The sequence below is a fragment of the Tachyglossus aculeatus genome, chromosome 23, assembly GCF_015852505.1.
Source record: "Tachyglossus aculeatus isolate mTacAcu1 chromosome 23, mTacAcu1.pri, whole genome shotgun sequence".
Taxonomy (NCBI): domain Eukaryota; kingdom Metazoa; phylum Chordata; class Mammalia; order Monotremata; family Tachyglossidae; genus Tachyglossus; species Tachyglossus aculeatus.
Genome location: NC_052088.1, coordinates 40,370,323 through 40,386,395, shown reverse-complemented (window position 1 = coordinate 40,386,395; position 16,073 = coordinate 40,370,323). Strand labels below are relative to the sequence as shown.

The 16,073-nt window shown below is 47.7% G+C and overlaps 1 protein-coding gene across 1 annotated transcript in view; it reads right to left on the bottom strand.

The window, feature by feature from the left end:
* ERCC8 (ERCC excision repair 8, CSA ubiquitin ligase complex subunit) overlaps window positions 1–16,073 on the bottom strand; it is a 54,495-nt gene that overhangs the window by 1,020 nt on the left and 37,402 nt on the right. Inside the window, exon 11 of the mRNA XM_038765922.1 lies at window positions 15,392–15,478. Within this exon, the coding sequence (XP_038621850.1) occupies window positions 15,392–15,478 (87 nt within the window). The remainder of the gene's footprint in view (window positions 1–15,391; window positions 15,479–16,073) is intronic.

The following is a 16,073-nucleotide window of genomic DNA, read 5'->3' as shown; positions in this document are numbered from 1 at the left end:
TTGATGTCTCCTCCTAGCAGGGCAGTGAGGCGCCCAAAGCTTCCAAAGGCAGCAAGGCGGCAACCCTACCTTCCAAAAGGAGGGTGGGCAGCAGCACTGGAGCCTTGCTGGACAAAGATGAACGGGTGGGGGCTCCCAGAAGAGGTCATGGCTGGTGACCAACGCAAGAAAAGCGTCCGACTCCCGCATGGACAGTGGTCTGCCTGAGCAGCTCCACCTCCCTGTCGCCGGTCAGTCAGCTGTGTGTTATGGGGGGGGCGGGGGAACTTTGTGGTGGGGTGGTCCTGTTGGCTGGGGGCCGGGGGGTGTCTAGGGATCCAGGGAGTCAAAGAGGAGGGAGGAGGAGGAGAGAGAGAAAGGGCAGAGAAGAGGTACAGTTTAAGCTCTTGGTTCAGTGCTGTTTATACAGCAGAGAAGCAGCGTGGTCTAGTGGCAAGACAGAGGTCAGGGGTTCTAATCCCGGCTCCGCCACGGTCTGCTGTGGGACCTTTGGAAAGTCACTTCACTTCTGTGTGTCTGTTACCTCGTGGAAAATGGGGATTGAGACGGTGAGCCCCATGTGGAACAGAAACTGTGTCCAACCTGTCGGCACTGTATCTATCCCAGTGCTTAGAACAGTGCTTGGCACATAGTAAGTACCAAATACCATAATAATACCATACCATATACATACCATAATAACAAATACCAAAATAATAATAATAATTAATAATAATAAGTACTCAATAAATACTTTTGACTGGTTGATTGAGAGGAGGGGGAGAGAAGAGGGGAAGGAGAGGTGCTCTTCATACAGTAAGCACTTAATAAATACGACTGAATGACAGTCCAGGCAAAGGGCACTGACAGCACAAATGCCGGGGGGAATTCATTCAGTCCAACAAACTTCTCAGTAAGAATCCTTTTTTTTTCTGATATTTGTTAAGCATTTACTAAGGTCCAGGCACTGTTCTAAGCGGTTGGGGTAGACATGAGGTAATCAGACTGTGGTAATCAGACTTCTACTGTGAGCCTGCTGTTGGGTAGGGACCGTCTCCATATGTTGCTAACTTGTACTTCCCAAGCGCTTAGTACAGTGCTCTGCACACAGTAAGCCCTCAATACATATGACTGAGTGAATGAAATCAGGTTGGACACAGTCCATGTCCCACATGGGGCTCTCAGTCGTAAACCTCATTTTACACGTTAGGTATAATTGAGGCCCAGAGAAGTAATAATAATAATAATAATAATAATGATGGCATTTATTAAGCGCTTACTATGTGCAAAGCACTGTTCTAAGCACTGGGGAGGTTACAAGGTGATCAGGTGATCCCACGTGGGGCTCACAGTCAATCCCCATTTTCCAGATGAGGTAACTGAGGCCCAGAGAAGTGAAGTGGCTTGCCCAAAGTCACACAGCTGACAACTGGTGGAGCCGGGATTTGAACCCTTGACCTCTGACTCCAAAGCCTGGGCTCTTTCCACTGAGCCACGCTGCTTATGACTTCCAGAGCTTAGAACCGTGCTTTGCACATAGTAAGCGCTTAATAAATGCCATTATTATTATTAATTATTGCCCCAAGCTCACACAGCAGACAAGTGGCAGAGTCAGAATTAGAACCCAGGTCCTTCTGAATCCCAGGCCTGGGCTCTGTCAACTAGGCCTTGCGGTGCGGTGGGCAGTACTGATGTGAACCCACGCCTCTCAGGGGCCTACAGAAAAGGCCTAGCTTCCCAGACTGAGCCCCTTCTTTCCTCTCCCCCTCGTCCCCCTCTCCATCCCCCTCATCTTACCTCCTTCCCTTCCCCACAGCACCTGTATATATGTTTGTACATATTCATTACTCTATTTATTGATTTATTTTACTTGTACATATCTATTCTATTTATTTTATTTTGTTAGTCTGCTTGGTTTTGTTCTCTGTCTCCCCCTTTTAGACTGTGAGCCCACTGTTGGGTAGGGACTGTCTGTATATGTTGCCAACTTGGACTTCCCAAGCGCTCAGTACAGTGCTCTGCACACAGTAAGCCCTCAATAAATATGATTGATTGATTGATTGGCCCCTTGTCCCCCTCCCTCAGCTGCTCAGGTGCTCTGGGTCCCAGCGGCGGAACACCACAGGCCGGAAGGAGAGCGCGAGGGGCACCGCGCAAACCACTAGCACTGTAATCAACGCCCACCCGCGGGGTCTCCGTCTTCAAGCCACAGGACGGGGGCTCAGCCATTGTTCCCGGGCAGAGAGACCACCCACCGTTGCGGAAGAAACTCAGGAAAATAAGATGTCTTTTAGACTGTGAGCCCGCTGTTGGGTAGGGACTGTCTCTATATGTTGCCAACTTGTACTTCCCAAGCGCTTAGTACAGTGCTCTGCACTCAGTAAGCGCTCAATAAATACGATTGACTGACATTGATGTAAAACTCATGAGAAGGGATTTAAGAATCCATTGGCAAGAAACTAAGTTTTAAAAGCTCAAGTGAAAAGAATCCACCAAACTCGATTGATTTTTTTTTGTCCCTAGTCCCCTCTCCCCTTGACTTTGCTGCTTTCCTACAAGCAATGTCTACAATCAATCAATCGTATTTATTGAGCGCTTACTGTGTGCAGAGCACTGTACTAAGCGCTTGGGAAGTACAAGTTGGCAACATATTGAGACTGTCTCTACCCAACAGTGGGCTCACAGTCTAGAAGAGTGGGCTCAAGCACTCTAAGAGCAGTTTCACCTTTGGAAATGCAAAGGTAATTGAGAAACTGGGAAATCAACAAAAACCATCAGAGGGATGCAGCTTTTTGCTAAATTAAGCAGTTTAATTTTCTTCCAATATCCTTTTTTATACACAAGTCACAGTAGATTTCCTTTTAATTTATTTCTGATGGTTTTCATCTGGCATGCTCTTCTTCCACTATTTAAAGATATTTTCCCTATAATAACTCGGATGGACTATTTATGAGGTAGTCTCAACACAGTGGGTGCAGTTAATAAATAATAATGTAAAATATGTAAAATAGAGAACCAGCGCAGCTTAGTGGCAAGGGCATGGGCCTCGGAGTCCGAGGACATGGGTTCTAATCCTGGTTCCACCACTTGTCTGCTGTGTGACCTTGGGCAAGTCAATTCACTTCTCTGTGCCTCAGTTCCCTCATCTGCAAAATGGGGATTAAGACTGTGAGCCCCACTTGGGGCAATCTGATTACCTTGTATCTACCCCAGCGCTTAGAACAGTGCTTAGCACATAGTAAGAGCTTAACAAATATTACGATTATTATAGGTCACTAAACTACATTCTTTGACTCTGTTGTGCTTTCCGGAGTAGGAAATTTGGTCACTTAATACATGGCAGGACGTGACAACGGATCCAACCCAAGCAAACCCACCGAGACGGAGGTCGGGGGCTGCGAGTGGCGGGCAGGGCACTGGGCTGGGCACCGGCCGGAAACTCAGCCATGCGGGCTTTCCCTGAAGGCTCAGAACTCCAGCCACAGAGCTTCTCTGTGCCTCAGTTTCCTCATCTGTGAAATGGGGATTAAAACCGTGAGCCTTATGTGGGACAGGGACTGTGTCCAACCTGATTAACTTGTATCTACCCCTGTACTTAGTACAGTGCCCGGCACATAGCAGACACTTTGCAAATAGCGCTTAGAACAGTGCTTTGCACATAGTAAGTGCTTAATAAATGCCATTAAAAAAATATCACAGTAAAAAAAGAGGATAGTGCTGAGGCTGTGAGTTTATGAAACAAGGAGGCGAGTGGTACTGCCTATAGGGATGGGAAAGGCCAGGGAACATTTTTAGCTGCTCCACTTTCAGACCATGGGCTATTTTTCAGTAGCTGGTGTGATTTTAATGGTCCTTAAGCCAAACACAGATCCCACGCTACTACTGCATGAGGTGGCAACAACCTAAACCACAGAAAAAACACACTGTTTTGTTTCTATTTGTTGCATACTATGCTCTGGATTTCAGTTTACTAACACAGAATTAAAAGCACAGGATGCAACGGCAAATAACCCCCAAGCAGTGATAATGGAAAAACTGCATTTTTCAGCAAAGTGTACTAATCAGTTTTGGAAGATAGAAGGGCTTTTCTCCAATTTTATTCCTGTACCTCTCAGTGCAGCATCAAAAAAACACTATGCCTTTACCCAGAGTCAAACCCTTAGAAAACCAATCTGCTGGGACCATGGTGAGAGGAGCCCCAGAAGCTTCCCAAGGGCACCAAGAAACCCCGTTTCTAGCACGTCATTCAAAGGCGAGCGTTAAAAATGCACCAGGAGCCGACAGGAGGTGGAGAAAGCAAATTCAGCGGTTGCCATCTGGAAGTGGAGTTTTCTGGGTATCTGAGTGGGTTCATAGAGAAGCAGTGTGATCTAGTGGATAATAATAATAATAACAATAATGATGGAATTTGTTAAGCACTTAGTATGTGCAAAGCACTGTTCTAAGCGCTAAAGCGAGGCCCCAATTCCTTCAGCACTCGCCCATGGGCTCCTGGCTCTGGGATCATTGCGGTAGCTCTTCTCCGACTGGGAATTCTTTCAAGTGTGAGGGCCACAACTTGCCTCAGGACTCACACAGGCTCAGTGGAGAGCTTGCTTCCTCATTCTTTCTTTCATTCTTTGGAAGCAACACCATGGCTCAGTGGAAAGAGCCCGGGCTTTGGAGTCAGAGGTCACGGGTTCGAATCCCGGCTCTGCCAATTGTCAGCTGTGTGACTTTGGGCAAGTCACTTCACTTCCCTGGGCCTCAGTGACCTCATCTGTAAAATGGGGATGAAGACTGTGAGCCCCCCGTGGGACAACCTGATCACCCTGTAACCTCCCCAGTGCTTAGAACAGTGCTTTGCACATAGTAAGCGCTTAATAAATGCCATTATTATAGAGAAGCAGCGTGGCTCAGTGGGGAAGAGCCCGGGCTTTGGAGTCAGAGGTCATGGGTTCGAATCCCAGCTCCACCACGTCTGCTGTGTGACCTTGGGCAAGTCACTTCACTTCTCTGAGCCTCAGTTCCCTCATCTGTAAAATGGGGATGAAGACTGTGAGCCCCACATGGGATAACCTGATCACCTTGTATCCCCCCCGCCCACAGCACTTAGAACAGTGCTTTCTTTTAGACTGTGAGCCCACTGTTGGGTAGGGACTGTCTCTATATGTTGCCAACTTGTACTTCCCAAGTGCTTAGTACAGTGCTCTGCACACAGTAAGCGCTCAATAAATACGACTGATGATGATGATGATTCTTTCTTGCTCGGCGTCTCCCTGTTGTTGTTTCCCTGGACCGAGCACTTTTAACTTATCAGTCAATCTATCCACAGCCCTTACTGAGCGCCTCCTGGGTTTAGGGCACTGCGCTAAGCTTGGGAGAGTACAGTAGGATTAGCAGACACTATTCCTGCCCTCAAGGAGCTTACATGTGTGCACGGAAGTGGTAAATGGTATTCAGTCATGGGGTTTCTGCCTCCGCCACTTAATAATAATAATAATGTTGGTATTTGTTAAGCGCTTACTCTGTGCAAAGCACTGTTCTAAGCGCTGGGGTAGATACAAGGTGATCAAGTTGTCCCACGTGGGGCTCACAATCTTCATCCCCATTTTACAGATGAGGTAACTGAGGCTCAAAGAAATTAAGTGACTTGCCCAAGGACACACAGCAGACATGTGGCGGAGCTGGGATTCGAATCCATGACCTCTGACTCCAAAGCCCGGGCTCTTTCCACTGAGCCGTGCTGCTTCTCTAAGATAGAACCTGGGCCTGGGAATCAGATGGACCTGAGTTCTAATTCTGGCTCTGCCCCTTGTCTCTTCTGTGACCTTGGGCAAGTCACTTCATTCATTCATTCATTCATTCAATTGCATTTATTGAGCGCTTCCTGTGTGCAGAACAGTGTACTAAGCGCTTGGGAAGTACAAGTTGGCAACATATAGAGATGGTCCCTACCCAACAACAGGCTCACAGTCTAGAAGGGGGAGAGAGTCGACAAAACAAAACATGTGGACAGGTGTCAAGTCAACAGAATAAACAGAAGTAAAGCTAGATGCACATCATTAACAAAATAAATAGAATAGTAAATATGTACAAGTAAAATAGAGTAATAAATTGGTACACTTCACTTTTCTGGGCCTCAGTAACCTAATCTGTAAAATGGGGATTAATAATAATGATGGTATTTGTTAAGTGCTTACTATGTTCTAAGCACCGGGGTAGATACAAGGTAATCTTTTAGACTGTGAGCCCACTGCTGGGTAGGGACTGTCTCTATATGTTGCCAACTTGTACTTCCCAAGCGCTTAGTACAGTGCTCTGCACACAGTAAGCGCTCAATAAATACGATTGATGATGATAACCTGGTTGTCCCACGTGGGGTTCACAGTCTTAATCCCCATTTTACAGATAACTGAGGCACAGAGAAGTTAAGTGACTAGCCCAAAGTCACACAGCTGACAGTGGTGGAGCTGGGATTAGAATCCACAACCTCCCAAGCCCTTGCTCTTTCCACTAAGTTACGACCGCAAGCCCCATGCGGGACAGGGACTGCGACCTACCTGACTACCTTATACCTATCCCAGCACTTAGAGCAGTGCATGGAACATAGAAAGTGCTCCACAAATACCATTAACAACGACAACATGGGGTTAGGCACTTGAGTCACACATTGGCTTCTTAAAATTACATTTTTCTCAAAAAAAAAAAAAAGATGACGGTCCTTGATCTTGCTGTTTCAGGAAGCACCGTGGTTTGGCTAACACACACAACGTCTCCAAGCATCACTGGCTACCATGGAGTCACTTGTTATGGCCAGGCATGGCAGAAAGGGTAGAGGCTCTCGAGAAGCTTCCGTTCTAACTCACTATCTGCCGCCCGGATGGCATTTATGTTAAAAATCCAGACGAGACCCGGGCTGTGGGCGATTTACAAGCAAAGGAACGTGCAACTTCATAGTGAAGACCAAAATATAGAGCAGAGCCTGGGATACCAGGAGACTGGAGGGCCCCTCAGCTGAGAAAAAGGACTCGTTTTCAGTAGGAAAAAATTGTGATTAATTCCTCCCTGATAAATCTAGCTTGAACTTTTAATAAGGGCAGCAGAAGCGATCATCACAAGGGGAAACATCTTGCGGGCGCAGAAGGCACCAGAACAAGAAAACACTTGCAATCAAACAGGCTGGCCCGGAGCCATTGTGCCCTAACACTGTCACATGATGATGATGATAGCATTTATTAAGTACTTACTATGTGCAAAGCACTGTTCTAAGCGCTGGGGAGCTTACAAGGTGATCAGGTTGTCCCTCATGGGGCTCACAGTCTTAATCCCCACTTTACAGATGAGGTAACTGAGGCGCAGAGAAGTGAAGTGACTTGCCCAAAGTCACACAGCCGTCATTTAGCAGGGACACTCCAAAGGCATCCAGTCACAGCTGGAAGTTTCCTGAAGGACCAAGTGATCCTGGCAACCAGCGAGATTGGAGGAACTGTTCAGTAGAGGGACCAGACGAAGTCTTACTTAACATCTTAATTAAAGATGCGGAACAGAAGGGTAAGCAGCATGTTAACTAGATTTACAGATGACGCTGACTGGGAAAAGCTGCCCAGGAAAAAAGTAGTAAAAAACAAACAAAACCTAATGAGGTTAGAACACTAAGAAACAATCAATGACACAGACACAAAAATTTCAACAACGTCCAAAAAACCCCCACAAGACACATATTCAGAGCAAGCGGAGATTTAAAATGAGCAATGGCTCCATTGAGGCGATGAAGAAACTGTCACAGAGGGACAGAAAAAAAATCACAACAAAACCATCTCAAAACCACTAACGCTGATGCGGAAACCCCATGACTGAATACCATTTACCGCTTCCGGGCACACGTGTAAGCTCCTTGAGGGCAGGAATAGTGTCTGCTAATCCTACTGTACTCTCCCAAGCTTAGCGCAGTGCCCTAAATCCAGGAGGCACTCAGTAAGGGCTGTGGATTGACTGACTGATAAGTTAAAAGGGCTCAGTCCAGGGAAACAACAACAGGGAGACGCCGGGCAAGAAAGAATGAGGAAGCAAGCTCTCCACTGAGCCTGTGTGAGTCCTGAGGCAAGTTGTGGCCTCACACTTGAAAGAATTCCCAGTCGGAGAAGAGCTACCGCAATGATCCGAGAGCCAGGAGCCCACGGGCAAGTGCTGAAGGAATTGGGGCCTCTCTTTAGCGGACAAGTCTGGGAGTCAGAAGGCCCTGGCTTCTAATCCCAGCTCTGTCGCATGTCTGCTGTGTGACCTCGGGCAATTCACAACTTCTCTGTGCCTCAGTTACCTCATCTGTAAAATGGGGATTAAGACCGTGAGCCCCTTGTGAGACAGGGACTGTGTCCGGCCTGATTAGCTTGTATCTACCCCAGTGCTTAGACCGGTAAGTGCTTAACAAATACCATCACTGTTATTTTCTTATTAGAAAAGGCGGAGGGGAAAAGTGAGGGGATGATTTTAATGGGGCAGGGCTAACAAACTGTTTTGGGGGCGAGGGTTGTCCACTGAGACAAATTCAATTAAAGCAAGATGATACAGAGGACCTGGTATGACCTCCCTCTGCCCATCTGCCAAGCTAGCTCTCTTCCTCCCTTCAAGGCCCTACTGAGAGCTCACCTCCTCCAGGAGGCCTTCCCACACTGGGCCCCTTCCTTCCTCTCCCCCTCGTCCTCCTCTCCATCCCCCCATCTTACCTCCTTCCCTTCCCCACAGCATCTGTATATATGTATATATGTTTGTACATATTTATTACTCTATTTCTTTTACTTGTACATATCTATTCTATTTATTTTATTTTGTTAGTATGTTTGGTTTTGTTCTCTGTCTCCCCCTTTTAGACTGTGAGCCCACTGTTGGGTAGGGACTGTCTCTATATGTTGCCAACTTGTACTTCCCAAGCGCTTAGTACAGTGCTCTGCACACAGTAAGCGCTCAATAAATACGATTGATGATGATGATGATGATGATACCAGTCGGCCCAACAGAATAATGTCCTCGCTGAGTTGGGGGGTGGGGGTGCCCCACACTGGTCTGTCAAAAGGAAGAGGAAGGGGGCAGGTGACTCCCGTCTGACTTTTCTACGACCCAGGCATCCAAATAGAATAACTGGGAAAGCGAGACAGATCAGTTTCTTTCAAACAAGACCCACTTCGCTATATTTAACAAGGACATGAAAATATACGAAAGGACATGAGGAGCAGTATGGCCTAGAAGGAAGAGCACAGGCCTGGGAGTTCAGAGGACCTGGGTTCTAATCCCGGCTCCACCACTTTCTTGTTGTGTGACCTTGGGCAAGTCACTTCACTTCTCAGTGCCTCTACTTCCTCATCTGTAAAATGGGGATTAAATCCTACTCCGTCCTACAGTGACTGTTAGCTCCATGAGGAAAAGAGACTGGGTTCAACCCGATTAACCTCATCAACATCATCAATCGTGTTTATTGAGCGCTTACTGTGTGCAGAGCACTGTACTAAGCACTTGGGAAGTACAAGGTGGCAACATCTAGAGACAGTCCCTACCCAACAGTGGGCTCACAGTCTAAAAGGGGGAGACAGAGAACAAGGCCAAACATAGTAACAAAATAAAATAAATAGAATAGATATGTACAAGTAAAATAAATAGAGTAATAAATATGTACAAACATATATACATATATACAGGTGCTGTGGGGAAGGGAAGGAGGTAAGATGGGGGGGATGGAGAGGGGGACGAGGGGGAGAGGAAGGAAGGGGCTCAGTCTAAGTGTCTACCCCAGCACTTAGAACAGTGTTTGACACATAGCAAGTGCCTAACAAGTACCATTAAGGAAAAAAAAATATGGGCTAGGTCTATGGTCCGTCCTGGTCCCTCACTTGGGGCAGCCTCCTCACTCTAGCTCATCAGCATCCTCCCCTTCTTCTGTTCAAACAGTTCCTGAAATTCCACCTGCTGGCCATGAAGTCTTCTCTAAGCAAGTTGGAGAGAGGATGACTACCCACGGGTTCCATCTTGCCACAAACCTCAGAGCCCTCAACCCCTCCCACCTGCCCCGAGCAGCCCTGGCTCCGCATGACTCGCACCTTTGATGGTTGGCGGTTCCCCCGTCTCACCCCGGTTCCGAGCTTGGTCGACCACTTGTCTGCCCGCCGGCCTCCAGCATTACCCATCTTCGGGTCTCACAGCTCAGGGCCCTTCCGTTCGCCCTGTGCGGGGCCCTAAGACAGTGCCATACCGATAAGCACTCCATCACGATGATAACTCCATACAATGACTGAGAGCTCAAGGCCCTACTGGGAGCTCACCTCCTCCAGGAGGCCTTCCCAGACTGAGCCCCTTCCTTCCTCTCCCCTTCGTCCCCCTCTCCATCTTGCCTCCTTCCCTTCCCCACAGCACCTGCACATATGCATATATGTTTGTACATATTTATTACTCTATTTTACTTGTACATATCTATTCTATTTATTTTATTTTGTTAGTATGTTTGGTTTTGTTCTCTGTCTCCCCCTTTTAGCCTGTGAGCCCACTGCTGGGTAGGAACTGTCTCTATGTGTTGCCAACTTGTACTTCCCAAGCGCTTAGTACAGTGCTCTGCACACAGTAAGCACTCAATAAATACGATTGATGATGATGATGATGACTGCACCTTTTATCCTTATCATCAGAATAATTTGTTCAACTGGCTGAGCCCTTTTCTTTTTCCTCATGCCCTTTCATTGATCCTAAGCCCCCTGAAGACAGGGACCACCCTTTTGAGTCTGGTTCTTTCTCTCCAAGCGCTTTGTACTGTGCTCTATACCCAATATAAATGCCACTGCTGGATCCGTCATTTCAATGCCATTCTTGTAATGCTCCTGTGAAGTAGAGAGAGTGCGGTACTGCCATCTCCATTTCCCAGATGAAGAAATGGGGGCTCAGAGAGGCTTATAGATTTATTAACAATATCATCATCATCATTAGGATTGGTTTTTGTATTCATTCAATCATTTTTATTGAGCACTTACTGGGTGCAGAGCACTGTACTGAGCGCTTGGGAAGTCCAAGTTGGCAACATATAGAGACGGTCCCTACCCAACAGTGGGCTCACAGTCCAGAAGAGTGGGCTCACAGTCTAGAAGACTGTTTTGTATGTGTTAAGCTAATGCTGCTGTATTGTGCTCCCCCAAGCACTTAGTACAGTGCACTGCACATGGTAAGCGCACAATAAATACCACCAATTGATTAAGCTCTTACTATGTGCCGAGCACTGAACTAAGTGCTGGGTTAGATACAAGACAATCAGGTCCGACACAGTCCCTGTCCCCCAAGGGGCAGGCTCACAGTACGTAGGAAACAGAGTAGTAATGAGTCCCCATTTTACAGATGAGGGAAGTGAGGCCACACAGCAAGCAGGTGGCAGAGCTGGGATTAGAACCCAGGTCCTCTGCCTCTCAGACCTGTGCTTTCTTCCACTAGATCAATGCTGCTTCTCAACTTGAAATACATCCTGTGAATAGGCAGTGTACAATGAATCAGGGTAAAATCAATGGTATTTATTGTGCAGTTTACAGTGTGCAGAGCACTGTACTAAGCACTTAGGAGAGCAAGCAGTGTGGCTTAGACCCCAGGCTTGGGAGTCAAAGGTCGTGGGTTCCAATCCCGACTCTGCCACTTGTCAGCTGTGTGACTTTGGACAAGTCACAACTTCTCTGTGCTTCAGTTACCTCATCTATAAAGTGGGGATTCAGATTATAAGCCCCATGTGGGACAAGCTGATTACCTTGCATCTCCCCCAGTGCTCGGAACAGTGCTTGGCACATAGGAAGTGCTTAACAAATAGCATTATTATTATTACGTTACCTGCCCACAATGAGCTTACAGTTTAGGGTGTAAAGCAAATCGAGCTTTACATTTTTAAAATGTGCTTAAATGGATGACTTCCTTAGGTTGAGCAGAGCCACCCATGGCTTTGTTCTGTTTAACTAAGGTGCCAGGGAGCATTAGACTTGCTGGCTCCAAGATTCCTTGAAGCCATAAGGGAATAAAGTTGTGTACTTCAGCTCTCTGTAGTTTCCTCAGCCTAGAGTTAAGTCACCAAAGGGTCAACAGAGGTAAACACAGGCCTCACTGGAGACCACTCTAGACCCCTCTAGCTCACTGTGGGCAGAGAACACATCAACTCTGTTGTACTGGAGTCTCCCAACAACTTAATTCAGTGCTCTGAACACAATAAGTGCCCAATAAATACCACTGATGGTGACCCAGCAGATATGGCTTGAACTCTGGTGGGCTGGCAAGCCATCGTAGTTATCAATCAATGGCATTTATCGAGCGCTTACTATGTGCAGAGCCCTGTACTAAACACTTGGGAGGGTCCAATGCAAAAGAGTTGGTAGACACGTTCCCTACCCATAATGAGTTCACAGGCCCGGAGGGCAGAGTTGTACATTCATATTCTCCTTCCAGCCACCACTCAGGGAGACTTGGAAGATGTGGCAATGTTCAGGTAGCTAAGCCCCGTCAGGCTCCAGGGCTGCCAGTCAAACTAGAGCGAGGGGCCCCAGGGAGGACACACCTTGGCTCCCCTGGGCCTCTCTGGGCTGAGCCCCAGCCCCCAAATCTCCTGGGTTACGGCCACGATCGTGGCTTTCTGAACTCCCCCTGGTCCGCACAAGTTCAAGTGACTCCAACCCGTGAAAAAACACCCACAGTTTGATTCTGAAATAAAGTCACAATTCTATGCAGCAATAAGCACTTAACAATAACTTTGAAAATGCAACAAAGGAATCAGAGGTACAATCTCAATGACATCTAAGAGGACAAAAAACACAAATCCCTAATGGGAATAAACAATTCTATTGTCTACTCCCTCAAAAATGACTACAACTGGCATTTCTGGATTTAAAAACTTACAAGTCACTCAATATTCTGTGACTGTTAGAAAATCACGTACGAATACCTGAAAATTATGGTAAGACCCCAAATCTGTTAGGGCAAAGAAAAAAAAATACCTCATTTTACACCACCAGAGACTTTCAAGACTGCCATTACAATGCCACTCAAGTGCCAGTAAAAACTAATGAGGCATTCCCAGCCCCCAGACTAAAACCAACTGGAATTCTAAGGCAATCCTTGCTATTTTCTGCAGTTATCAGAGCCCCGGGGTTCACATTCTAAGCGTTAGAGAAGCAGCGTGGCTCAGTGGAAAGAGCCCGGGCTTTGGAGTCAGAGGTCATGGGTTCAAATCCCGGCTCCACCACTTGTCAGCTGTGTGACTTTGGGCAAGTTACTTGACTTCTCTGTGCCTCAGTTCCCTCATCTGTAAAATGGGGATGAAGTCTGTGAGCCCCACGTGGGACAACCTAATCACTTTGTATCCTCCCCAGTGCTTAGAACAGTGCTTTGCACATAGTAAGCACTTAATCAATGCCATCATTATTATTACAAATTAAGTCCTGCTCTCCTCTCCACCCTGTCCACCTGCCCATGAATGTGAGACCGTGTGTGCAAAACCGCAATGTTGGGGAGTGGGCAAGGGAAATGTCCGGATGGGCCTGCTGAAAATTAGCAGCTACCTAGGAACAAACTAGAAGGGCAGAAGAGGCACACTGACTGACTGAAACACAGAGATCCTCAGAGTGTGCTCAAGTCACACCCTAAACTACATTAGAACATGGTTGGCATAACATTTGGTTACTAATAGAATAATCAAACGACTGCATTTTCCCATTTTCTACCCAGGATGCCTTTAGACGCTCGTGGGGCAGACCATTAAATGCTGCAATTTCTGATACAACCCTCCACTCCTGACATATTGGATTTTTCTTCTTTTTTCCCCTCTCCGGCAGAGACAGATTAGATCCAAGGTCCTCTGACTTACCCAAGGTCACACAACAAGCCAGTGGCTGAGGTAGGACTAAACCCAGGTCTCCCGACTCCTCCACCCCACTGCAAGAGACTCCGTGATAATATGCGCCAGTTACCAAGGGGCCCAGTCCACGGGGATGAGGGAAGCGAGGCCTCCTCAGCCAAGAAACAGACTCCTCGACCGCCCTAGCTCTCTGACAACACCTGACAGTTTCAAATCAGATTTGGAAAGATGCAAAATGGCAGCTGTGGTCTCTAAGTTCTTTGAAGCCTGCCCCTATCCCAGTCCTCATCCCACCATAAAATCCCTTTGCCCCATTGGCCCATGCACTCATAATGAAAAGTGGGTACTTTTCCCAGTTACGTGAGATGGGGCTGGGGTTTTACAAGCCCCCAATCCAAGTTAATGTTCTGTCCAATGTGCTACAATCAATTCCTTCATGCAGCTTCCCAGTCCTGAAGTCTCAGAGCCGTGAGTGGTCCAGTGTTCCCCAAAGGCGACTCTGTCCTCCCTCCCCATCAGCACACTCATGCCTCAGCCCAGAGTCCACTGAGAAATGCCCAGACAGGTCTCAGATGGAGATGTGCCCATTTTTCTGTTTGGGCGTGGGGGAGAGAGAAGAGCAGGAATGGAGGAGGGAATGAGGAGTAGCAGGAGACAGCCTTCAGTGAAGCAGTAGGCCAGAGTGGTGCCATTTTGGGCCACCCCACCCCTGATTGGAAACTCTCCAGACTGGTCAGAGACAGCTGGGATGAGTAAGCCTAGGGGCCGTTGCCCCTCTCGCCTCTGTGGACTAGGCTCTGGCAGTCTGGGAGGTCCCCGAGCCATCTCTTGGCATCTGCCACGCAGAACTCCCAAGGGAGGCAGAGGCAAGGAACAGCAGGAAGCCCCAAGCCAGGTCACTCTCTTGGCGCTGGTGGAGAAGTGAGTTTCCTAGAACACCCAGTTTCTCCCGGAGCCCAGGCAGAGTGCTCGCCAAACTACTACTGGCCATAAGAGAAGCAGCGTGGCTCAGTGGAAAGAGCCCGGGCTTTGGAGTCAGAGGTCATGGGTTCGAATCCCGGCTCCGCCACATGTCCGCTGTGTGACCTTGGACAAGTCACTTAACTTCTCTGAGCCTCAGTTCCCTCATCTGTAAAATGGGGATTAAGACTGTGAGCCCCACGTGGGACAACCTGATCACCTTGTATACCCCCAGCGCTTAGAACAGTGCTTTGCACATAGTAAGCACTTACCAAATGTCATCATTATTATTATTATCATATTTGACGCGGCATGTCTGCGAACCCTACCTTCCCTGGATGCAGCACGCGACCCAAACATATCTTCGGACAATCCCGGTTCCTAAATGGCACATCCAGCCTGGCCTGTGCCCACAAATGCTGGCAGAATGGAGGGTGTGACACATCCACGCCAAGGGGTCTCCTCTCAGTTGGACCACTTAAAAATCCCTGATGGTTTTTAGCACCATATCTAGGTGCAAATCCTTTACACGACCACACAATGATACCGATCAGTGGACCGAGCTGAAAGCGTCTGCAATTGCCGGGCAGTGGAGACAGATGAAATCATGCCCACCTTATCACTGTCTTCATCGGGGACTGGCTCGCGGAGCACGGGCACCCAAGCCAGGACGTTGCAGTCACGGCTGCCGCTGTACAGCTCCTGGAAGACAGAGTCCGAAAGAGGCTCACGATTGTGGCCAGTGGAAGGAGTTTCTGGTAGCCACCGGGTCAATCAGGGCTTTCGGAAATGAAAGTGGGCTTAATTAATTGTGGTATTTGTTAAGTACTTATTATGTGCCAGGCAGAGAAGCAGCGTGACTCAGTGGAAAGAGCATGGGCTTAGGAGTCAGAGGTCATGAGTTCTAATCCTGGCTCCGCCACTTGTCAGCTGTGTGACTTTGCGTAAGTCACTTTACTTCTCTGGGCCTCAGTTACCTCATCTGCAAAATGGGGATTAAGACTGTGAGCCCCACACGGGACAACTTGATTACCTTGTGTCCCCCCCGCCCCAGTGCTTAGAACAGTGCTTGGCACATAAGTGTTTAACAAATACTATTATTATTATTACTAAATGCGGGGATGGATATAAGCAAAGCGGATTGGACAAAGTCCCCATCCTGCAAGGGCCTCACAGTCTTAATCTCCAGTGGGCTGCCTCCAATCAATCAATGGCATTTATTGAGTGCTTTCTGTGTGCAGAACACTGAACTAAGCACTTTTCTCTATGAAAAAAGCTGAACAAAAGTTAGTCATGA